General features: G+C 44.4%; 1 protein-coding gene across 9 annotated transcripts in view; it reads right to left on the reverse strand.

The window, feature by feature from the left end:
* Positions 1-26,520, reverse strand: part of LOC111856674 (low-density lipoprotein receptor-related protein 1B-like) — a 276,774-nt gene that overhangs the window by 84,913 nt on the left and 165,341 nt on the right. For all 9 annotated transcript variants that reach the window (XR_011993593.1, XM_072717420.1, XM_023836816.2 and 6 more), the window contains 13 exons: positions 25,621-25,848; positions 24,972-25,146; positions 24,042-24,136; positions 22,382-22,531; positions 14,281-14,421; positions 12,193-12,318; positions 10,712-10,843; positions 8,867-9,001; positions 8,331-8,460; positions 5,267-5,393; positions 4,967-5,118; positions 4,510-4,634; positions 3,955-4,326 (listed from right to left, as the gene is read on the reverse strand). Coding sequence is in view for 8 of the 9 variants with exons in the window: in XM_072717420.1 (XP_072573521.1) it covers positions 3,955-4,326; positions 4,510-4,634; positions 4,967-5,118; positions 5,267-5,393; positions 8,331-8,460; positions 8,867-9,001; positions 10,712-10,843; positions 12,193-12,318; positions 14,281-14,421; positions 22,382-22,531; positions 24,042-24,136; positions 24,972-25,146; positions 25,621-25,848 (2,088 nt within the window). In the remaining variant the exon portion in view is untranslated. The remainder of the gene's footprint in view (positions 1-3,954; positions 4,327-4,509; positions 4,635-4,966; positions 5,119-5,266; positions 5,394-8,330; positions 8,461-8,866; positions 9,002-10,711; positions 10,844-12,192; positions 12,319-14,280; positions 14,422-22,381; positions 22,532-24,041; positions 24,137-24,971; positions 25,147-25,620; positions 25,849-26,520) is intronic.

Raw genomic sequence — 26,520 nt, forward strand, 5'->3', positions numbered from 1 at the left:
TGGAAATTAGCGGGAGAACATTTCAAACTGGATTTAAGGAAGCACTTCTTTACACAACGTGTAGTCAGAGTATGGAATAGTCTTCCTGATAACGTAGTGCAAGCTGAATCCTTGGGTTCCTTTAAATCAGAGCCAGATAAGATTTTAACAACTCTGAGCTATTAGTTAAGTTCTCCCCAAGCGAGCTCGATGGGCCGAATGGCCTCCTCTCGTTTGTATAGTTCTTATGTTCTTATGTTCTTATCTGCCAAGGGAGTTCATAATAGTGTTTCTCACCACAGTATATATTCCAATGCTAGCTAATGCTAAATTAGCACTGGCTAAACTGCATGACGCCATAAACGGACTGCAAAACTCTCACCTGCATGGCATGTTTATTATAGCAGGTGACTTCAATCACGCCAACTTTAGCCCTCTGGGGTCTAGGGGTAGGGAACACACTTTCACTGACTAGGGTATGGTCACACATTTCATTCAATATCATAAACTTAATTCATGGCAAATAAATTATTTCTTATATATTTGTTTTGGCATTAAACTCATCTTACTCTTAGTGTACTTTGTAAATATGATTTATGTCAAGTTTGTAATTTGACACCAACGTATAGACATTGCAAAATGCATTTGCAGAAACATAAAAGTACATTGTAAGCAATGGTGGAAGTTTGTTTTGATCCCAGATATCTGATCACCAAAGGCTTGGCTACATGAAGATGACTAAATGGTGTAGTTGCAACATTCAGTTGGATAAATAAATAAGAAAAACCTAACTCATGTCACTATTTCTTGTCTCCTTCCATTGAATATGTACAGGTAGGAGCTCTTATGTGTTTGCATGCGCCATTCACACCTGGCCACATCCCCCCCCCCCCCCCCCTTTTATGAAGATTTCAGCGAGTTATGAACTGAAATACATGAGAAAGATGCATCCAGAGGAAACAGTACATTGGACTATGTCTACTGCAATTTAGCAAACACTTACAAAGCGTTGCCCAAACCTAACCCAGGCCGATCAGATCACTTGTTCCTGAGTCCAGCATATAGACCCCTCATCACCAGGACAAAGCCCACAGTAGACGGTCAGAATCTTGTCTGAGGGAGCCATAGCTGAACTACAGCAGTGCTGCAACAACACAAACTGGGACCTGTTCATGGAAGAAGCCACTCAGGACAACCACATAGACTTAAGTGCCTTCTCTGTACTAGCATAAATCAACTTCTGTACAATCTTACCATCAGCAAGAGCAAACAGGTTTCCAAACAGGAAACCATGGATAACGAGGGATGTTCACAACCTGTTGAAGGTGCGTAACATGCTTTCTGCATGGGGGACTCAGAAGCTTATAAAACAGCAAGGTTCAATCTGAAGAAAGGCATCAGAGACACAAAGCTCCACTACAAAATGCGAATAGAGGAGCACTTTAACAGCTCAAACTCCCACCGCATATGGGAAGGCATAAAATCCATCACAGACTACAAAGGCAGCAGCAGCTGCATAACTAACACAGTTAACCCATCTCTCCCTGATGAACTGAACGACTTCTTCGCATGGTTCAACAGAGCCAACAATCAACCTACCACTAAGCTACCACTGCACGAAGCATCATTATCTGCACTAACACTGCAACCACACGAGGTGAGAAGGACCCTAAGCCACATCATCCTCAAGAAAAAACCGCTGGCCCAGACGGCGTTCCTGGGTGGGTCCTGAAGCACTGCACAAGACAGCTGGCAGTCGTGCTCACCAGCCTGTTCAACATCGTTCCTTCCTGCCTGAAGACTACCATCATCCCGGTTCCAAAACAGGCAGCGGTCAGATCGACTACCACCCAGTAGCCCTGACCCCCATAATAATGTAATGCTCGGAAAGACTGCTCCTAACTCACATAAAGAAAAACATGCCGCCTTCCCTAGACCAACATTAGTTTGCCGGCAGGGCAAACAGTTCAACATCGGACGCTGTCACACTGGCCCTTCACGCTGCCCTGTCGCATCAACAACAGATAGACATCTATGTACGGATCCTGTTCATTGACTATACTGTAGCTCCACCTTCAATACCATCACCTCAAACAAGCTGACTACCAAACTGATTGACCAGGGACTCAACACACACCTGTGTAATTGGATTCTGGACTTCCTCACAAGCAGACCACAGGCTGTATGGATGGGCAAGCAAACCTCCATTGTCATAACACTAAACACTGGAGTACAACAAGGCTGTGTGCTGAGCCCTCTGCCATACTCACTCTTCATACACGACTGCAAACCCTTCCATGATTCCAACATCGTAATCAAATTCACAGACGACACCACCGTAATAGACCTGATTTCAACAGAGAGGAGGTAGATGCTTACAGAGAGGAGGTAGAGAACTTGGAGAGCCAGGTCAACAATTGCAGCCCTCAACCCAAAGAAAACTAAGGCGCCGATCCTGGATTTCAGAAAGTCGATGTAAAAGGACGACCATCCCATAAATATCGTCGGTGAGAAGGTGGATTCTGCCCAGAATTTCAGATTTCTTGGTGTCAGCTGAGACCTCTCCTTGTCAACAAACACAACAATCATGGCCAAAAAGGCAATCCAGAGGCTTAATTTCTTGAGAAGTCTAAAGAAAGCACAACTTCCACAACAGCTGATGGTCAGCTTCTACAACTGTGCCATAAAGTCCATCATACCATACTGTAGCACAGTATGGTACACAGGCATCACCTCCAAGAACAAGGCAGCCATCCTGCGCAAAACAGCCCAGAGGATCACTGGCTCACAGCTACATACTCTGGAGGAATTCTTCAGTACCCGCTGTAGCCGCAAAGCCAGGAACATCTGCAATGATCTGACCCACCCTGGACAAAATTTCTTCACACATCTGCTGTCCGGGAAATGCTACAGAGCCCTGAACACTTGCATGGCAAGGCTGCAGAACAGTTTCTACTCCCAAGCAGTCACACCGCTAAACTCACTGGGCCTGCCACCCCCCCTACTCACAGCAACACCATACTGAACTGTACTGTGACTTATCCACACCACAAGCATCAGGCATTACACATGCACCTCAACTGTTTTGGGACCCACCCATGTTTACTGTATGATACCACATACTGTACCACTATCTTACTTATCTCTGTATCTCAACCATATACCATGTAATCCATTATACCATGGCAATATCGCTGGTCTTGATCATTTTCTGCACTCTCAACTGAGGTTTTCCCAAGCACAATATCTCACAGTACAATATATTTATTTCATGTGCAACTGATCATGTGCAATATTCCACCTATATTTTTATATTTTATTCTGTGTATTGTATTGTCATGTTACTTATTTCATTTTTTCCCCTCCTTAAACCATCTTTACTGAGGCTTCTGAAGAAGGAACACAAGGACCAGCAACAACAAAAAGAACTACTGAGCTTCATGTCAAAATTCCTGATTGTGTACATGGTCCACTCATGATAGCAGGTTTCTTGCAGTGTCACGCCTAATATGCTCCCCCAAGAAAAAACTGGGCATTCAGATACGAACGATAAGCAAACAAGAGTATATTTTTTCTGGGAATCGATGGTTTACAATGGATTTTAGGTTCTGGATCTTTTGCTATTGGGGCCTGGAAATAAAAAAGAGGTTGTTTTGTCTGATCAAAGTAAACCATGGGGGAAAGCACGAAAGATACAGATGTAGCAACTTTATTTAGGTAAATACTTAGCAGCTCTGTGTAAAATCTATGAAATATAAATGCTCCCTCTCAAACTGCAGGTTTTTTATGCTAAAGAAGGCTGAGGATAATTACAAGATGTTCCTACTGTTCCACTTTGGCAAGAAAGTAAAACACTATTTTATGAGGCACTATAAGGTTTATATATGTATTCTTTTGATTTGTACCAAGATCAGCAAGGCACAGATGGTCTAGTGAGATGTTCTCATGAAAGCAAAGGATTAAAAATGGTCTTACTCTCCATAATGACGCGCCGGTCCGTCCAATCATCATTGATGATCTGAATGTTCCCAAAGTGCACATCACTGAAGAAGATGCGATTTGTTCCCAGTGGTTCTTGTCGGTGGTCGAAGGCCAGGGCAATAACGTTCTTGAAGTAGGCTGGGTTCTCATAGGCCACAACCGGCTGGTTGAGATTGCTCTCATCCGTGAGGTGGATGCTCTTTAGGATGGTGCGCTCCGAGTACAGGAGGTAGCCATCGTACCTGCGGCAGGACATGTCATCCTCTGCCAGGTAGCCGTGAGCACATGCACAGGTCTTCCGCCCATTGCCCAGATAGTAGCAGAGCTGCTGGCAACCACCATTTCTCCTGGCACAGGGGTTTGTGCCTAAACAAGAGGACAATCTGTTAACCTCTAGTAGAGCATAAGCAGGTGTTGCATTTAAAAGGGAAAACGTCTGACTAGCATCGAGCAGGTTTTGTGTTTAAAGGGGAAGATGTTCAGCTAGCATCAAACTGGTTTTGTGTTTAAAGAGAAAGATGTGCGGCTAGCACTGAGCGGTAACTCAACCTTTCTCATGGCCCCGGCTGAACACCTTCACGTCCTTCAGGCCAATTCCCAAGCCACTTCTCATGGTCAGGGCCTCCGTGGCATTGCTCTTGAAGCCCCTCCGGATGGAGCCGTTGGCATGTGCCCTGGCGTGGGCCCACAGGGAAGGAGTGACGAAGGGGAAAGAGCAAGATGTCAGACAGTACAGACCCATGGTCTTCCAAGCAATGACAATGTAAACATCATGAAAATGACATGAGAGGTTTCCCCTGACAGATGGAGAACATGAACCTTCCTGGATATAGTAAAAAGGGTGGGAGTAACACAAAGGAGCAGGTATTTTCCCGACATATTACACGGCATCCCTAGGATTCTCAGCAGTGACCTTGCGAGGAAACGACTAATCCACTGAAGGCAAGGTGGCTGGTCTTTGCCAAACAATCGGGAGAACGGTAACATTTATGGAAAAATAAATTACCTGTCAGACCAGTAGATGTAAGCGCCGAAGATGGTGACGGAGAACATATCCAAGCCACTGGATGACAAAACGATCTCACGGCTCTGCCCGTTCTCAAGGTTGATCCTTTCTATCTTGTCGGTGCGAGCGTCACACCAGTATAACTTATTTTCCTGGAATGCAATTCACAAACATCAGCAGGAACTGTTCCAGTTATGGAGACATTTTTCTCACCTCGCCCACCCCCAATTAAAAGCCATTATGAGGTACACAACGGAGCGGGAAAAGACTTATGCGGACGCTCCAAGTGCCGGCACTGACCTCGTAGTCGATGGAGATTCCATTGGGCCAGGCGATGCCAGAGTTCACCAGCATGACTTGGTCAGACCCATCTAGATGTGCCCTGCCGATGCATGGGGTTTGACCCCATTCTGTCCAGAACATGTACCTGCATAGGGACACGGTGACACAGCAGGGTGGCGATGAGAATGAAACAGGAATGTGGTAGCACAGCGGTGCAGAGCACTCCAGGACATTGTTAACCTTCCAGCAAAGACAGGTAGATATGTCCAGTTGTACATTTTCACCCATTGTGGGAGTAGGGATACACTGAGGGAATATGGCTTATGTGCACTTAGGGATGGTGATGCGACTGCAGTCTGTACTTCTGATTGGCTTCCTGCTATTTCCCCGAATTATGTGTAAATTGCAGTGTTCTGTGCTTCCTGCCCCCGGTAAACCAGACCCTGCTTGACGTCTGACCTAAAAGTGCTGCATTTTGTTCATTCACAACAAGCCCCCTACCCCCCACAGCATTTTTTTCTTTGCTCTCCTCCCAAAAGAGCTGGTTCTTTGTTGTTACGGTTATGTTCCCTCTCTCTGTCCTCAGCTTGCAGCAAACTCGTCCTTCCCCGTCCAACACCTGAGTCACGTGAAGGTGTTCAGAATACTCTAGAAATATATTACTTTCTCACTCAGACTTTTAAATCAGTCCTCCCTGGATCAGAGGACTTTCCTTTTGTCATCAGTCCAGAAAATGACACGCTGGGAAAGCTGAAAAGCCGGGAGACAGACAAGCCTGAAAGTGGTTGCTAAAGAAGGGCATGTCATCACGTGTACAATCCTGTGTCCAAAGAAGTTGGGATGCTGTGCAAAATGTAAACAAAAACAGAATGTAATGATTTGCAAAACATATAAACCCATGTGTAATGGGCAACAGAACAAAGACAACATATCAAATGTTGAAACTGGGAAATTTTATTATTTTATGACAAATATATGCTCAATTTGACTTTGATGCCAGCTACACGTTCCAAAAAAGCTGGGATAGGACAACAAAAGACGGGAAAAGTTGTGTAATGCTAAATCAAAACTCTTGTAACTAACTAGGTTAATTGGTAACAGGTCTGTGAGATGACCGGGTATAAAAAGAGCCACCCAGAAGGCAAAGTCTCTATGTAGTGAAGATGGAGAGAGGTCCACCACTCTGTGAAAGACTGTGTGGGTAACTAGAACAATAATTTAAAAATAATGTTCTTCAATGTAATAGTGCAAAGAATTTGGGAATTTCATCATCTATGGTACATAATATCGTTAAAAGATTTAGAGAATCTGGAGAAATCCCTGTACGCAAGGGACAAGGCCAAAAACCTATATTGGGTAGCTGTGATCTTCGGGTCCTCAGGCTGCACTGCATTAAAAACACTTCTGATAATCATTGTCTGTGATCACAGTTCATTGCTGCATCCACAAATGCAGGATGTAACTCTACCATGCAAAGAAGAAACCACATCTAAACATGATCCAGAAACACTGCCGACTTCTCTGGACCCAAGCTCATTTAAGATGGACTGAGGCAAAATGGAAGAGGTGATGCAACACAGGGGTAAACATGCCCCTGTCCCAACTTTTTTGAAACATGTTGCTGGCATCAAATTCAAACTGATATATACTTGTCATAAAACAGTAAAATTTTCTTTCGCATTTGATATGTTGTCTTTGTTCTATTTTCAATTAAATATGGGTTTATGTGATTTGTTAATCATTGCATTCTGTTTTTATTTATATTATACACAGCGTCCCACCTTTTTGGAAATAGGGTTGTGCCACAACACGAACACGCTCCCTCACGAGTGGAAGGCAGCCTCTAAACACTAGACCCCTCCCCTCCCTGTTTTGTCACGTCTGACATGGCGGATCCAACGCACGCCTACTGAGCGGCATATCGATTTCTCGCTCACAGATGACAGACGGTTATGAGGCGGTGCACTTAGCATACGGACCCTATCGAAACATGGATCCACGTGCCCGCCAGTGGCATTCATGACATTACCCCACTATCTCGCACGCTCAGCACTGATTCATCTCATTTCAGACTGCCGTCCGTTCATCTCAGTCCCAGCGGCTGGCTGAGAGCTGACAGTATTCCGCTCTGTACCTGACTCCCTACATTATTCCTGGGGTGTGAATGTAAGAAGTGACTGCACTGGGTTGGAATAAAGCCAAACCTGGCTGGATGGGAAGAGGGGCACTGTGATGCAGAAATGTACCCTTGTGAAAGAAGATTTACCACACTGTTGTGTTACTCAGTGGTCAACCATCAGACGACACACTCGGCCACCTAGGCCGTCTTCTTCTGGGGGAGGTGCTGACTTAGCCAGCTGATTTCACTTGGTCTCAGACAGAGGGTGCATCGAGTGAAGCTTGCCTACGGCAGTACATGGGCTTACAACTGGTAATGGTGCTACTGGATACTGAGCCATATGTGAACCCCATCCATGGCGGCTTTGTGGTAATCCTCCTCAGATCCAAGGAGCGTGGCAGCACCACGTATTCACATTCCTTACTCCGCGTGCCGCGGGACGCTTCCCTTCTGCCTCAGTGAGATTTATCTTCCGGTCATGCTGACACCTCTGATCGCATCTGAAATAAAAGGCTATTGCTACAGAAAATCCTGGGCAGTGAATCACTCCTTTAATTACCCCACAGCCTTGGTTTGGGGGCTTGGCGCCGTTTCTAAGGCAGGGGATTCAGTGCAGATCGGGATACTCCCGTAGGAGTGTCTCAGGGGTGCTGGCAGAACCAGGCAGGGTCCTTATTACTCAGTGGGGATGAGCTGCTCTTTTTTATCGGAAGTGTTATTCCTGAGGACGCTGGCATTTAGGGTAGGCAATTCATTAATCATGTGATCAGCAGCGTCTGGAGTCTGCTTGTTGAAGTACCCCATGCTTCCAATTGCACTGACTGGCCCAGGAGGGGCATTCCACAGCGACCCGGCAGACGGATGCGGGGAGGGGGGTCAGAGTGTGGAGGGTCAAGCTGATCATGCAGAGTCGCAGGTCCTGCTGCCTGGCTAGCAGGCAGACTGGGAGATAGCATACTGTACCCTTTCACTGGATGCACGGCGATGGCTCGCGGCTGGTCCAGCCCCTGGGAGATCACCACAGACCGGAACGCGCCATTCAGCCGGGCCATCTCGATCAGGTTGAAGCCATGGTCTGTCCAGTAAATGTTCCCTGTGGAAAATTGCCGACCGACAGGCAGACAGACAGAGACAGACAGACACACATACACACACACACATACACACACACAGAGGCCATATGATATACAGAAAATCACGTTGATTGAATAATTTAAGTTTATTTGTGACAAACGTTTATGCATAAATGGTTCATTCAAATTGTTCGTTGATTCATTTACATATTTAGCGGACGTAACTGTCCAAAGCTACACACAGGGTGGAAAGGTTGGGGTCAGCGAGCACCCAGCATCCCTGAAACCGCTGGGGTTAAGGGTCTTGCTCAAGTGGACAGTGGTGACATGATTATTTGAACCCATGGTCTTCTGGACATGGGCACATAGTAACACCTTGGTAATATCTACAGTATGGTACTCGGCCTGTGGTTTGGGTGCACTCACCGGCGACCCAGTCCACGGCGATGCCCTCCACCCTGCCGATGCCACTGGTGACTATGTCCTCCCTCCACGTCTGGTCCCTCTTCACCCTTGAAATGCGGTTTAGGCCCATGTCCGTCCAGTAGATTGTGTCATTTCCTGCACAGTCACATGGCAAAGTCAGATGACCCTAATCTAAAATGGATCCCCCCTCAATTGTCATCAATGCAGATACAGGAAATGCGATGGTGGTGAACAGAATGGCTCGGTCACAAACACTCTCAGATGTCTCAGACATCTCTGAGAATGCAAGTGATGGCTATGGAAACCCATCACTGTTCCGTCTGCCGAGATGTGAGAGGCATGTTTACGGGAGTGCGGTGAGGCGTGAGTGTTTTCCTGAGGCCTGCTTCTCCACATCAAAGCAGGAGCTGAGAGACCACCTTGCTGTGATGGAGTGAGGCTGAAATGTGTTTCAAGTGAGAGAAAGTGAACAGCCCATAATTCATGATGCTTCTCCACAAAGTCATCACCCAGACACCCACCCAGGCATGCATTTTTAATAACCGGTCATTCTTGCTGGGTGACCAGACAACTTCAAACTGTGGGTGTAAATCTCTCTGAGCAGTGAGTCATGTGACAGGGGCACATTATTTTGTTTCTGGGGGCACACTCAAAAAGTCAGGGGGCCAACCCAGTGTACTGGTTTGACTGGTGGTCATGTGACAGCTCGGGGGTCGTATGTGAATCCAGCCGCTGAGGTTCTGCAGATGGCCAGTGTGAATGCTCAGCTCAGGGGGGGCATATCTTTCGATTTATACATGGACAGACCTTCACAGGCCATAGACAACATCTGCACCATCATCCTCCAACTAAAGTGATCCTTCACAGTCCAGCTGATTTTATTTGCAATTAAAATGAAGACTTTTCAATCAATTGTTTAATCAAGCACTTGTCTCCCTGGGCGTCTTAAATACACAATTAGTTTATTATTAATTATTTTCCTTCCTGTTTATTTGGCCTGCTTCCGTGTCAGCTTATTCACACTCTTGACAAGCAACTTTTCAGTAACAGCACCCCCCAGGGCCAGCAACAGGCATCCAGGGCAGACATCTTCATCTTGCTGATACCTCACCTTGATAGTAATGCTGCATATTATTATATTTCACTTCAAAGCCTTGGCATCACAGTTTCATAAATGTGACTTTGATAAGGACAACAACCCAACTGTGTAACAATCCGTATATCAACAAAACGTCCTACAAAAACCCTTGAGAACACTGAAGTCATAGAAGGTTTTGAAATAGTACTCCATGGAAGTCGCCATGAAAAAATGCATAGAACATGTGTGATGTAAAAAGGAGAAGACGTGGGGCCTGGGGTGTATCCCTGATGTGTTGGCCACCTCAAGGCCACCTCGAGCCCCCGTTCCCAAAGAGGTCCTGCTCAGCCAGTCAGATTTTGGGGTGAAGCTGGATTATTATCAGTGCGGACACCGCGTTCACCGCCAGCTGCTTCATGCTTCCGTAGGCAGAAGCGGGTAAATGAGGTGGAACTGCAGTGTTATTTATGGCCAAACCCAGCCGTAAATCTCTGCATCACGGCGAAATATTGTTTTGCACCACAGTGATGAAACAGCCGTGCCAGGGATCCAGGTTTCTGATGTAAATCACACAGGAACACGGAGGACAAGCCAAAGTTTATGCATTACTGTCCACAACAGCTGCACAGCATATCTTACATAACAATATAATAACCTGTATGGGGGATTCTTTTTTCATTTTCATTTTTTCCCCAAGATCCTCAGCCACCTCACTGTCAGAACCAGCATTTATCTAAATATTTTTATTTAAAAGTCTGGAAACTTACCCGCATGGAAATCCACCCCCACGGGAAACAAGGTGCCAGTGATTGGCATCAGCACATCTGTGTTATCACTGGGATCCAAAGAGATCCCCCGGATCCCCTCTTGGATGGAGTACATTAGGAAGGATCCGATTCCTTTCACAAGATTACCAGAAGAGGCAGCACACAGTGAGTAAACACCGAGACACTCAACCTCTCAAAAACAGTTCTAATATGATGAGTTTATGAACTGTGGTTAAAAATATCATATAGCGCATATGACAGCTGTACGAGGTACAAATATCGGGTTGCTCGATAAGTCGATGTAGTCGATTATGTCAATGCTGAAAATGTGTCAACCTCAATATTTAAATTAATGGATCGTTTTTAAAAATTATGTTAATAAAATGACTTCTAAAATGACTGTGATTTCTAAAATGCTTTAATTAGTTATATCAAATGTTTTCCTTCAATATCATTACGTAATTATGGGAGTAGTTTAGATTATCACAAGAAAAAAGGTGGCTTGTACTCTGTGCAAGGTTTCAAAAGCACCACAGTGGCGCTGGTGCTGTGCATGAGCACCTGAAGAGAGGTATTCTGGACCGGCAGAATCGGTGAAACCATTTAAGTGTTGTCTGTTCATGTTTATTAAATTACCATTAGTATGTAGAGCTTTTTAATTTCTTCTGTCCTTGTAGCTGCTGAATACACTCATTATTAAAACCAAAACGTTGTCTGCCTGCTAACTTAGAATTTCCATTGAATAAATGTTTGAGAAAATGTTTAGACTAGAATCTGGCCTTATTCTATCTTGATTGACTGTGTCAGTGTGTGTATTCATGTGCAGTGGCCTTGTTGGGACGAATGTTATTATTGTAAGCTAAAAATGAAACGAACATTAAATCAAAAAATAATAATTCAGGAACTGAAAGAAAAATGAATGCTGTATTTACCAAAAAAACAGTGGGCTTGAAACTGCAGTAAGTACTGCCGAACGAGCAACATCTTTTTACTTTTTAACCACAATATCTCCTCTTTTTTAAAAAGATGTTGTGGTTGCTGAGCTGACCCTTTCTTGACTTTTATTGCTTATTGTTTCCATGGTATAACAAAACGCCAGTGGCATGCTTCGCTAACCGAATTTAATAAGCATAAGAATACGCTGAATTTAAACAGATACCAACTTTTGGGCATCACAATACGCCCATATAGTGTAGAAAAGCAAGTGTCTTACCTAAAGCCCTGCAATGACATACAGTTTGTTTTGCTCAAAATATAATTAACTTAAATGAAATGGTCAATTTGATTTTCTGGAGGGAAATTAATCATTTACATCAATTAGTAAAATAGTCGACAGATTAACTGACAGAAAAAGTCATTAGTGGCAGCCGAATATCAGTGTCATTATTATTCTATGAGCCTTCATTCATTTGTGTTTATTTAGAATCTTTTAGTGAGCTGGATGGAATCAGACAGAAGTCTGGGGAAGGTGTAGCACGCACCTTCACAGGAGACACGGTCACTGCGCAAACTGTAGCCCACGGTGCAAGAGCAGCTCCTGGTCACCTCCGAGGTGGGGAGGCAGAGCTGGGAGCACCCCCCGTTGTTCACCTGACAGGGGCTCCTCCCTGAAGGAGATGCAGTGTCACATATGGTTCTCAAGTAAGGGATCCAGCTTGAGTGTCTGGTAACATCATCCAGTTCGCCCATGATACCTTTATCCAAAGCAGATTTCAGCCAATTTACCCAACATTCCTCCCCGGCGGGATGATTCGGTGGAGAGGTGTCTTGTTAAGTGGCACTACAGTAGCATGACGCCCTCTTTATCATGCACTAACAGGTCAACTTCATTGCCATTTAATTCTGTTTATCGTTTTCTACCAGTAGCTAGTTTTTAATGTGACAAAGTCACTGTTGATTTTTGTGACTGGGCAGTGCTGTTATTACATCATTCACTACATCACCGCTACTTTTAGTGTTTGCCACGCAAGAAACCCACTTTAATACCAATCTCACTTTAACATCAGTCTAATTAAACCAGTGGTTTAGTTTAATTCTACCCAGTTAAGAAAGAATCACTTAACCTAATTAATAACTTTGAAAATGGCAAGAATAATGAGCGGCAAACATTTACTTTAGTTTTTCTATCTTTTTTTTACAAGTTGATGACAGATGTACAAATTATCCTGTGGGTTTCTTTAAATACTGTCAACTCCTGTCAAAGGGAACAACTTCCTACAAAGACTGAGAACAAGATGAATAACTGATGTGGCCCCTCCTGGGATTCAGCTATTTAAATGATTCTGCAAAGATTTGAAGGGGTCCTTTTAATTAAATTTAAGTCAGTTTTAATATGTTATAAAGTAAAAGGTAGGGGGTCCTCATTGCTGCGTGACTCCGTGCCTTCAGGGTAGCCACTAATTAAATACTAAATGATAAAAACGTATTCGTTCGTGCCTTTCAGCTCATTACAACAAATCTAGAACACACCAGAAAAAAAAAGTTTCACTCATAATTGATCACGTATGTAGAAGGTCCCGTCAGGGCAGAGACAGGCCCCAGGGACACCCAGGGAGTGGCGCCATCTCATGGCGCTGATTATTACTGCCAGCATGCCAGCATCACGGGGAATTAACGTAGACGCAATGGCCAGCTCAGATGCCCGCCATCCATGGCCATGCTGCGTCAGAGTAATGAGACGTGTGCAGCCCTCCTACTCGCTCCTTGTCAGAGAGATAAATGAAGTGGCTAATTGGTCCAGGGAAGTTTGAAGGGCTCCGGAAAAGATTTACCTTAAAGACGCCTTAATTGACATTTTTTATACTAATGGGACGCTTAGGATATCCACGGCAATGCTGTTAATGGACCTGTCAGGGATATAGATGTTCCTGCCCGAAACCTGCGCGATGGAGAGGGGGCTCTCGACTGTAGTCAAGCAGGGCGTCACCCTTATGTGGATCATGGGGCTTTTAGTTCATGCCGCGGAGACGAGTGAAGGGAAAGCATCCTGCCCCTTAGCCTGGTACACACTTTCTCATACGCAGATTTAAAGGAGACGGCGGGATTTTCAATCAGCATGAAAAGGGGCCAGATTCATCATCAAGGTAAACGTTATCGATCAGATGCCATTGGTGAACTGTGCCCCTTTTAAGAAGGGAACGCCCCAAACCTTTCTGATTAAGTGGCCCCGAGGATAGCTTTGTGTTTTACATCCATTCATGCCATTTAGCTTTCCGTGTAAAAGTGTTGGGTGATAGAATTCAGCATCGGAGTCACCATTAAACTGCAAGAGAGGAATGTGGCGTGTGGCTCTGTGGGTTAGGATGCTGTGTCTGTGATTGAAAGGTTGATGGCTCAAATCCCAGAGTCAGCAGAGTAATTTCACTGTTGGCCCCGAAGTAAGGCCCTTAACCCCCAATTGCTCCAAGGACTGACTCTAATCTATGTACATTGCTTTGGATAAAAGCATTTGATAAATAAATATAATGTAGGTATTATGAATGCTATGGGAGGAGACACTAGGAATGGTGGCTGGGCCCCATTGCACAGGTTCTTTGGTGCTCAGCCACAGGTGCCATGGCTGCCCTCACCTCTCTGCCCGTCCCTGTCGTAGACCTTCATGTGCACCACGCCGCTCGTCTTGTTCCTTAGCACCACCGCGTTCCGTCCATCCCGCTTGGTGACGGTGCCCAGCTGGCCAGAGCTGTCATCCGCCCACCACAGCTTCCCACCTGAAATGAACACCAGGTGCTGGTCTGAGTCTTCTTCCAAGGAGTCTGCTCTTGCTCCCACGAAGGAGGCCAAGAAACCTCCGGAGATGGTTCAGGTCAGAGAGGTCAGTTTCAGCCCTGGCTTATCCCACAGAGAAGCCACAGAAAGCCAACAGCAGTGCTCCTCAAGCAGGTCCTGCGACACTCAAAGGCTACTTCTCTATGCACAGAGAGACACATTTACCAGGGAACTGAGGCATCATGCCTGTATTTCCCTCCTGCAAATGAGCAGTTTCTATAGCCTCTGCTGTTTTGGCTTATGGATCTTCCCTCACCCTTATGACTTCTACACCCATGTTGCGTTAACTGGTTACGTGCCTGTGATGTTTCTCATTTTGCTATAATTTTGCAAATCCCTTATAGCAGCACTATGCTTGCATGCAACGCTGCTGCTAGGTGTCCCCTCAAGCGTCGCGGTCACAAATGTGCTGGGAAGGGCGCTATATAAGCGTAGCGCTTTATGAAGTGAACAGAACCAATCGATGTGCTTTATAGTTCACAAGCCTGGCAGTCGACCGATGGCAGTCCTGAAAGACCTGGACTGTTGATGCTGATCTAGCTGGGACCTGGAGACCAATCATCACCATGGACTGGGCTGGGTTGGTGAGAAAATGGAGGGTGAGAGTAGAGGATAAGAGCACGGTGTGGCCTGTCCCAGGGGACTGGGTCATGCGGCCGAATCAGGGAAGTGTGACACATCCTCCCATCCAATCATACGTGAGTGCCACAAGGCAACTGGGGGAAGACATCGCTCTAGTCATCACAAAACCTCTGGAGCACAACCAATCTCACGCTGTCACTGCAACCTGGGATATTATCCCCCCTTCCATGAATGGATTACGGGGCAGCAAGAGAAAATGTACAGGCTCTAGGGTTTGTATGCAGCTTCCCGCGTTCAGGGACTCTCCGGCTGGGCAGCAATCCGTTGCAGATTTTAATAAAGACCTGAGGACATGTACAGCAGTGGGACTAATAAAACGCCTGGTGCCTCAGAAAAACTAGAATTGGCAAATGCACATTGATAGCAAGGAAATGTGGGGATGTGGGGAGCACACCCAGTGATATCGAAAGCATGCCTAGCCTGTTACAGACATAGCTACTCATTAATTCAGTATTCTACAGTTTAATTGCTACATTAAACCAGTATACTTTACATAAACATTAAACATTCAACTCTGGCAGCCTTAATGTCAATAATTTATGTCGCCTTGTTCTCATTTCATGTCAGCGCTGACCAATCCTCCGGTCAAATAAGCAGAGTACCTACAAGCGATTAGTCATTAGTGCTCATAAGACACTGTTTGCTGCATTTACCAGGAGCTTTGTCCATCATCTCAAACTTTTCCACTGTAACAGGGAAATAGAGTTAATGCCACAGAATCAATACACAACCGGAAAAGTTAATATGATGACCTGATAAGATCTGGACATCTGTCTTACGTATATTTTTGCAATTTGAGTGGGTGATTTTTCACTCATCATATGAAGTTGATATGCTAATATGTCTCTAATATATCTCTCAGCGTGGTGCCCTTTATACCGAAACACATTGAAGTCTGTAAAATTGGACAATGGAAGACACAAAAAAAAGGAAAAAAAACTGATTTTAAAAAGAAAAATCCTGCAGAATTTGCTGGAAAGTGAAAAGGCCTTTTGTCTTTCCATAATGAGAAACCTCACATTCTGACATCAGTGAAATTGCTGTGAATCAGCCTGACAATCCATGGGATTGTCTCCCAGCTGTTTCTCGGCCATATCTGGCCTTTTATTAATTTACAGTTATAGAAAATGATGGATGGTGCTGATTGCTATGGAGGCCGTCCATCAGAAATGATTTTCGCCTCAGCCCCTGACCCGGGTGGAGAGTAGTTCACATCCCTTTTACCAATAGGACCCCTGACCCTCTCTCTATCCCCGTCAGCCTCATTACTGCGGAGCAATGCAAAATAAATCATACAGATCATTTGAAAAAGGCAAACTGTGTACATAGTGTTTCTTATTCTCAAAGCATCAACAAATTTTACACATAGAAGGTCCCAAACGTAGCCATGGCACGCTGGTGTCCCGTCCGGGGTTGGCAGCCTGTTCCCCCTCAGGATCGCCCGAAGAGGATGAGAAACTGGATGGATGAATGAACACCACATAAGGGATAAAATGAGACCTAGATGGACCCCCTGCACCACTGATCACTGATGAGACACAATGCAGGGCATGGACCTAAAAACCACATGTACAGATGAGTGTCTGTCCCAGGAAAAAAACAAAAAACAAACATTTGAAGCCGTCCTCACTTCACCAAATCGATACCCCTTCCATAAATGGTGCTCGTATTTGCTTCACTTCTTAATTGCAAACTCTTATCAGGCCACTGATAAACAGACATCCAGAGGATTAGGGCAGTTAGTAAAATCATAACATCTCATTAAATCCCCTGTAACTTTCTTTTTGCTTTTTAAATCAAAAACTTATTTGTGTAGAATCCCTTTCGATCAAATAAAAGTAAAACCATGGTGAATTAGCATGATAAGTCTTATCAAGCTAACAGGCCTTTGACTGAGTGATCAATTTTATCCACAATTATGGTCAGCAGGAAAATAACTGTTTATCATGAAAGAAAATCTAGATAAGATTGTAATTGTATGAAACGTAACAAGGAGGTAAACATGGCCAAAGGTGCCATGTGCTCCAAAGTCACCTGACTGCAAGCCTTTATCACACCATCCCACCTGCTGATAAGAGGAAGGGTCTGGGTCAGAGGTGTGCCAGATGCTAATCTCTTACAAAGAATTCTGGGAAAAGAGAAGTCAATGTCAAATGTCAATGTTGCAGCAGTCTTGCAAAGTGCACAACTATGAGCAAAGCAGCATGTAAGAAGAGCCTTCATTTCTCACCTTAAGATGGCATATGAGGGCCATACAGCACAACCAATAACCCACAGTAGGGCTGGGCCATGTCATATTGATATTATATTGTGCATGTGCAATAATTACTAGAGCTTCAGATGACAGGTGAAACATTTGGCCAACTTTTCGGTACAATACGGACATTTATTTACGCCCACAATTTGAAAAAAGATTGGTAGTAAGGCTAAAATATTAATAAGACATTTTATGATACCCAAAAGTTAGTCAACTGTATAAATTTGGCCTATCCTTACATTTAATTGATGTGTCAGACTTTAAACTGCAAGAAGTACCGCCACACAACCAACGTCTTTTTACCTTGTTTATCCACAAGATCTCTTCTTTTAAAAGATACTGTGGCTGCTGAGCTGTTTCTTTCTTCACTGCCACTTCAGTGTGTATCACTGAATCACACTAAAGTATACCAAACCATAGTATACCAAAACAGTATTAATAAACATAAAAGTACGCCAAGTTTATAAGGATTACTAATTTTTAGGTGTCACAAATACATCTAATTCATATTTTAACTGTACTTCTAATCTGCTTAAGAAATTGTGGGCTTAAATAAATGTCTGCATGGTACCGAAAAACTGGCGTCCGATCAAATGTTTCGCCTGTCATCTGAAGCCCTGATGATTATTGTACATGCGTGATATAATATCAATATGATATTGCCCGGCCCTAACCCATAGCCTCCATAGTTTTGTTTAGACTACAGTTTATTTCTGCAATCTCTTGCAATCAGTCCAAAGCAACCCAATGCTGGTAGTATTAGATTTCTGAGCAGCTATTTGCAGGTGTTATTCCCAGGACTGTGTTTTCTGATACCTCTCATTCATTCCTGCGCTTAATTTTTATATATATATATATATATATATGAGACCCCATGCGCTGTGTTAAATTGTGGGCTAACTGTGAGAAAACACTGGATGTGTGGGCGGGGGCTCAGTGTGGAGCCAGGAACCTTAATACCCACAATGCCGACGGCCAAGGAGGACCGGAGGAGTCCAAAAGGTAACTGGACTTTGCAGCACCTTTCAACCTGCAGGGGTGAGGAAGTTTTACGACTGCTAAGAATCACATCTGGCATGGAGTCCGTCAAAGACATACTGCTTTAAAAAGCCTTCTTCTTCAGCGCTGTGCCAGTAGACTTTCTTCCCTGAATTCCCTTTGCCTTTTACATAAATGACAGCAGAATCAGCGCACCGCATGCCAACATTCCCCAGATCATACCATCTTTTCTCGGGGGTGTCTGTAGCCCAAGAATTTGTTATGCTGTGGACTAGGACATCACCTCGTGCCATTAATTAGGCTCTGGGATGTTAGACGTCAGGCAGCGCTCCTTCCCAGAGGGATAATGCAGCCCAGCGTCTCAGCTCACCTCCCACGCGGCACGCGCTCAATCAGCCTGGCACGTCACCCATCCTGAACGTTTCCCTACCCAGCTTAATAAGGCTTCAGCACCAAGCGAGCCGGATCCAGCGGAACACGGAGCCCGAGGAACCAGACACACGTCAGCCTTTATCAGGCATGTCTGTCGCCTCCTAACATCTCGTCTGAAACATGCAAATGAGACAACAAGCTGAAAGATGAATTTTGATGTCACGTTTGCAGAATTCGGTTTGAAACATATGCAGCCAGGTTCTGCTGATGATTCATCCCTAAGAAATCACACCACGTAGAAAAATTCCTTCGTCTGATTCCCATTGGTCATCTGCAAAGTTCTCGGCTGCCACCTAGCCCTTAATTTCACTATCCTTCAAAGTGTTGGGTTTCAGGCATATCTGAGCATCATATCAGTATCTACTCATACAGGTAAACAAGCCAAAGACACCAATTCACTGGAATCACTGCTGCCCTAAAAATGACAAAGGGTGAAGAGAGAACTTAAGGGAGAAGGAAGAATGGGCCTAAGCATTTGGGTGGTTAGAAAAAGTGTACCATCTGTACAGAGAATTTTCTGGTCCACCTTTTATAGTCGGACAATGCCTATTGTGGTATGAATGTGTATTTTTTTGGTCTTCAGACACCTCGATTCATTAAGCAGACTTTACGCTGCTCTCACCGCCAGCTAAGGGACGTTTGCTAGCTCAGTAAATCAGGTGTTCCGTCCCCCGGGAAAGCAGTCAGGTCAGTAGTTTTGGGAATTACCACTGCTTCCGCTGGGATGCGACACTTTTTTCTTGCGAGTTCTGCTGAATTTAATTTATGAGGCAAAACTAAAAATAAGATTTTTTTCTCAACCAGAGGTGGGTGGGGTGATTTTTGATAAGATCCTAACATGTTCTACCCTGTCATCACATGGGATGCGTAGCATGTGGGCACAGAAGATATGGGGAGCTCCAGCAGTACCAGAGAATTCCTCGGAATCTGAAGCCATCACTAACTAGGACAGACCATGAATCAATGCTGCCAAGCCTCTTACAGTTTAAATGTATTGCCAGTACGCCGATTCCTGTGCAAGGTTACCCCACATAGTACTTAAATGCAATGAACACATACCAATGATGTCATTTAAGCAATTTAATATAATTCCACATGCATAAACAAATGCTTGAAAACCCCAGAGAGGGGGGTAAACTGCACTGATCTCAGTAATCACTCTCAGCTTATCCCTGCTATGAAATTATGCAGGGCGCAGCATAGCCCAGAAGGTTTATGGGTTCGAGTCCCAGGAGGGACCTCACAATACCCTTCAACAAGGTACTTAACCTAAATCTCTGCAGCTGTACGAACATGTAAATCTGTGAGCCTGATCACATTCAGGCACCAGCCAGGTAACAGAATAATACTAGAATTGTTCATTTCCAGCCTGTTCTGTGGCAGAATTCCTCACTGCCGCTGTTTTACATAATTCAGGTGACTCCCTGGCACAGAAACATTAATATCACACACCTAAAAACGAAAAGTGATAGAAGATTTTATCTAAAGCTAAGTATGCAATACACAGTGTTCATATTTTACACAGCGTGGAAATGTAAGAGACTGACACTGCACACATCTCCATGAAGCGATTGAAATTTCCCGGTAAATTTTATTTTCTTTTTAATATAAGTTATATAGGAAGTGTTCTGCTTGTGATACACTCTTGTTTGGAATCGCTAGCAGCCATCTTGGTGGTAACAGATTTCCGATGCAGATTTCTGAGTCTTTTTCAGGAATTCAAACACTGAAAGGGCGTCATCCGGCGTGTAAATGCTCAGAATGACTAAATGTGCCTTTTATTCCCACTTCCTTTGTGCCCTTTTTTATTGCAGAGAAAGGACCCTGCTTCGTGGCTTTTGTGACAGCCTGCTGGGTGGTCACATGCCACTCCGGAGTTCAAACTATTCAGGCGATGAGAAGGAAGTGGCAAGAAGTGCAGAGCAACTGATAAACTATTCAAAGAAGCGCTTACCTTGTTTTAGAAAAGCTACGTTCTCTTATGATGTAAAAGGAACACAAACAAGAAAAGGGTTTAAAAACGTAAAAAAATTTTGGAGTGGCTACCAAGCTGAAGTAATAACATCTCCCACCCAGCAAAAACTAGTTGAAAGGACATTTAAAAGACATCTCAACAAGGCTGAGATATGGTTAAAAGAAATCTTTTTCAGGTTCCTGAAAAAATGTCAATGTCAATGCGACAGCTTTAATATATTATATCATATTATCATTATCATTACTTATAGGTGCTGACTGCTGTTGCACGCGGCAGATGTTAAAAGAGGATAAAAGGGAAAAAATGACATGCAACAGGTGTGACAGTGGCTGGAAAAGGGGACTGTCTACAACACTACGCACTACTTCATTGAGATTTCACACTTTCTACAATGTAATCTTATTTTCATTTCTATTATGGCTATATGTGGTTCTTACAACACATTATGTAATAATGCTGGATTATGTAAACTCTACAAAATGTAAGATTTTCATCACATTACTATTATTGTTATTATCATTATTATTATTATCGTTATTACATCATCATTCAATTTGTTACATTCTGTCAAGGTATGACATAATGCAGCATTATTACATAATGTGCTGTTACATTGATCCAAAACAGACACCCATCTTTGGCTAAATTTGAACCAAATCAAATCAAATTAAATACAGCCCAATTTTCAATTATTATTTTTAGTGTAAATAAAGGCCATGACCGGCCAACCAGAATCAGCCCCCAACAAACAATGTCCCATGGATATCTGGTGCTGGGTGGGCCTGCTCCTCCCTGCCTTGCCATCTCCCTCCTTTGGTTTTCCACCAGAAAATCCCGAACACCCACCCGCCCGCCCCCAACGTTTTATCCATGCTTCCCCATTCATTCTCGTTCCCCTGTTCCTCCCACCAGCCCATCCCAGTCGCTTGTTCATATTTGCTGCTTTTTCATCAATCCCATGGAAGTGCGGGCCCAGCAGCACGGCGCATCGAGCTAACCGCATCAACGCGCCATGGGACCTCAGACGCCAGCACTCTGCTCTTTTCACTGTGTGCCTTTTTATGCTGATCTTTCCAACAGGGCCCAGACACTCCAGCTCCAGCACACTCCTGATTGAGTCTAAAGGGAATAAGAGGCCCGCAAAGCAGAGCGGAGAGTGGCCGGGCCCAGTGAAGGCAACCCTAGTGCTAGGAGCAGAACATCTTGGCTGGGAATATATCTGAAATACTGTAATTTTTACCAAAACCTGGACCTGTTTTGTAAAAACGTTTTTTTCTGGAGCAGCACCATCATTGACCCGTGAGACAGGAAAGGATTTTACCGATCCAGATGCAGGGAATCAGGCCAAATCTGGGCCAGACTGTTATAAAAGTCAGACTGCTAGACTGGTGGTAAACACCTGTCAACAATATGATGTGGCACATCTCTCATAATGGACTGATAATCAACACCATAAACTGGAGCTAAACACAAATTAAAACATGGTGTGAGGCCTGATATTTAATTTTTTATTTTAATCATGTCGGCCTTAACAGGCATCAAAGCAGATGCCTCAGTGGTGATGCTGGCTCCACAGGCCCCCAGACCCCTGACTCACCCATCACTGCCAGCGCCGTGGCCTTGGTCAGCACCGCCCTTGCGGACCCCAGCACCTCCAGTCCGCTGCCATCCAGGTTGCATCTGTTGATGGTCCCATTGCCGGAGCTGATCCAATATAGCTTGTGCGCAGCATAGTCAATAGACAGACCTGAGGCGGTAATCAAGCCCCTATTAATGGTGACGTCACTTCCACGACATGTTAAAATGACCAGAACCATTACAAAAAAAGCAAATCCTGAATGTTAGCTAGGAACCTGTACAGCAAGAGCTATCACAATGACATCATGACATCATGTGCCATCAGAAACAGCATCAACCAAACTGCTAATTTAGCAAGTGAATTCCTAGTGCTTAGAAGCTCGGCCAGCATTACCCCCCCCCCGTTCCTCCCCCTAGCTCTTCCCCAACTTCCATCTGCTCCCTGCTGATTTCAAAGGTCCGGTCATTAGTCTTGAAGGACCTCCAGCAGTGCTATCTCCACGTGCCTGCCTAGCCAGCTCATACCACCTCACTCCATACCCCTCCATTTCTAAGTGCTATTTGTAAACCGCTAAGAATCGCACCATCTTAAAATCCCACACACTTTAAATGTTAATTCTCTGACACTATCTGACACTAATGCTGAGGCCCGCAGTGCCATATGATGATGTCAGGATATTTAGATTATACGCTATATTTATACAGCATCCTGGCTCCAGTTATTTACAGGTTACACTAAAGAATACATCAGCTTACAGATGATAATTAGATTAACATATCATTGTGTTTTAGGGTACATTTAGAATTGCTAATTTAGTTTAAAAATAAACCTGTTTGAATAGCACTCAGCATGATTACTTTATTCTGCTTTTATTAATTTTTTCTCTAAATCCAGCATATTCTAAGTCTCTCTGTCATCCTAATAAATGCTGGCAGTTGAGACGAGACGTTTGACCAAGGATTTACCCGACTGCTGAACACAGAAGGCGACCGCTGGCATGAAGGCTGAAGGCGGGTCGCCGCGGTAACACAGTGAAAAGGCAGTCATCTAATCTTTTGTTTCCCACATGAACTACGTCTTATTTACAGCTGCACTCCAACAGTCAAGGTCAGATACTCCAGTGAATTGCATCCACATTTCTACATCTTGCGTCTTAATAGCAATTTCCGTTAATAAAGGCTTGGTTCCTTTGTAGAAATTTACAGCATAGACTTGGGTTGGCAAAGAACAAACAAAAACAAGGTCAATGTGCCAGAGAACCTAACAATCTGACCTTGAGCTTTACAGCAGGAAGTGAGAAAAAACTCAACTAAATAAGTATGGGCTCTCACGGCTCTGCTAAAGGGCTAAAGCTAGCTGACTGGCTGCGAGAAGCGACCCAGTGTAGGAGTGGTCTTCACTGACCTCATTATATAACATGCTCAGATATCACAAACAGAGATGCCACATTGGTCTGTGGAAATTAGCAAGTGGTGGTTCCTGAGGGAGACAGGCCCCTTGGATTAATGGGTAATTAATGGGATGGCAAATCATCACCATGAACTCACTAAGCCCAAAGGGGGTCAACTACTAGGCAGGAGGGCACATCAATTTGGGATGACCCCTGCATCTCTGGCTAGGGCGGAATATATGGTAAATGCCTTAAGGGAAAGTGCTCAGGGAATGTGTTGAGATTTACCAACTGGATCCCTCTGGTTCTGGTGCAGGATCTTGCTGTTGCTTCCATCCAGGTTTGCCATGTTGATCATGTTGCCGTCAGTCCAATACATTTTCCTAGAGCACATAGTAAGCCAAAGTCTGCAAGCATTTCACACTTATTCTCAAATACATATTTTGTTTTTTGCTTTTCCCGCAGAGCAGAGGATGTGTTCCAGTACAAACTGGCAGTGAAAATAACAAAATGGAGTGGATGTGGGTGGTCTTCACTGCACGTGTAAAGCAGAATTTCCCTCAGAGTATTCATGTGCTGGCTTCAAACAAAATGGCCGACAGTTAAAGGAAACGGCTCTGTATATCACAGCACACTTGCGCTGTGGTGACTTGCCAGAAGAGACTCTGTAAGCATGCACCAGGCATTTCATCCATGAGAGCTGCTTTTATCAAGGAGCCATTTCCAGAAGGTGCCATCGATTGGCCCCATCGATCTGGAGCGTTGCTGCTCAAAGCCGTTTTGCTATCTGATGATGCTGCGCACCCCCTCCCCCCGTGTTTCAAAGCAAAGCCCCATTTAGGGGTCGATTTAGCTGACAATCACCTATAACAGCCCAATCTTCCCCTCTGTTTCTTGTTCAGCATCTGCTTTGCTGTGCATCAACTTTCTTATGTGGTCTTGTGCTAGTATTTACATCCAGATTAGTTAGCCTTGCTCAAGGGCCCAACTGTGATATAACTCTACCATACAAGGAATTTGAACCAGTGACCTTTCATTCACTAACCCAGTGTCCCGACCAACTGAGCCACAGACCAACCCACTACTGAAGTATTTGTCACAGCCAAGAACTGAACTGAGAATCCTCTGACCCTGAGTCAGCACTGGCCAAATCATTGTACTTAAAATATGGGGTTTGCAGACAGTGTTCCACAATGAAGTACACATGGAGACTCTCACCCTTTGGAAGGATGCACGACTAGACACTTGGGCTTATCAATTCCATGGACGATGGAAGTCTTAAGCGAGCCGTCCATGCGGGCCACGTTGATCTGCGTCTCGTCATTCTCTGAGCTGATCCAATACATGTTCCGCGACAGCCAGTCGACAGCCAGGCCACGGACATTCAGTATGTCTGAAAGGAGCACAAGCATCATGCGTCATCGGTGCCAGAAGGCCACCACTGGTCTGCGACAGATCTAACGCTGTGTTTGACCTTTCAAAGCAGCAGACAAGTTTATCTATCTCTGCTTCTTAGATGCTAAGCATGCTGGGCTAATATTTACTCTTAAAATGAGAAAGCTACGAGCATGGGTTCATTTCATTTCAAGCCGGTTTGACAAGCTTTCATTCACGTGCAAACTGCATGTACATCAGACATAGACACAGTCTTCAGACAATATGTGAAGTGTACTCTTAAATTAATCTAGAATACCAGATCCCGGCTGACCAGAAAAAAGGGCAGTGCCCTAATCCAGCGATCAATTGAGCACCAACTCAAATCGACCAGAGATGGAACACGAGAGGAATACAGATGAATTCTCATATCTATATTGTTGGTATGGTCTCAGTACCAGTCAACCCCTACGGAAAGTTTGCTGTCCAGTACCTCCAGATATGACTGTCTCCATACTGGTTCCATTTATGAAAGCCCGCTTTATGGTCTGGGTTTTCACGTCGGCCCAATAAATCCTCTCCTCCAGGGCATCGTAATCCACGACTGTGACATCATCAATGTCTGGGACAGTCAGGGCGGTTATGATGTTTATGTAGGGGTTATCAATGTCCACGCCACGGATTTCGGAGCGCCGGGCATAGAGCAGGAACCTCTTCAGTGCTGTTCCGGGCAAGAAGGACAGATAAGACACATAAGTATTAATTTGAGGCTCTCTTGCAGAGTGAGCTCTGAGATAATCTTTAATTCTGCACCACTGTGATGAAGAACAATGACACCTGTGTGACTCACGACGTCCAGACAATGGGAAAGCAAAGCAGATCAAAGAGACGTTCATTAAGATACGAATGGCAGGTTTGTGAGACTGACACTCTGGAAGTTAACGCTGGTCATGGAAATTACAAGCAGACACTATGTTATTGATGCCATAGACAAATTCATGCCTGAATAGATTATTCAGATGCCACTTTGATAAAGTCTTATGCAAAACATGCAGCTGCATAACAGATTTTCCAAGTCAAGCCCTACTTGATAAGGATAAAGTTGTACTCAGTTTATTTTTTTGTCTGAATAGCTTGAGACCTGGGGTCTCATTTATCAAGCGTGCATACGAACAGATTTGTGCGTAAACCATGTGTATGTGTAGAATAGTATTTATCAATTTGCTCCTGTGAGTAGAAATGTGAATATATTTAGGAGCACTCCAGATCATGTGCACACACAAACCCCAAGTGGCAGCGAAGTGTAACTGAAGCAAACAGAATGGCACATAAGATACACAATCTAATTAATTATCAACCTTGACAAACAGAATAAACGTTATGTTCCCACAAC

This window comes from Paramormyrops kingsleyae, chromosome 1 (assembly GCF_048594095.1).
Source record: "Paramormyrops kingsleyae isolate MSU_618 chromosome 1, PKINGS_0.4, whole genome shotgun sequence".
NCBI classification, from domain to species: domain Eukaryota; kingdom Metazoa; phylum Chordata; class Actinopteri; order Osteoglossiformes; family Mormyridae; genus Paramormyrops; species Paramormyrops kingsleyae.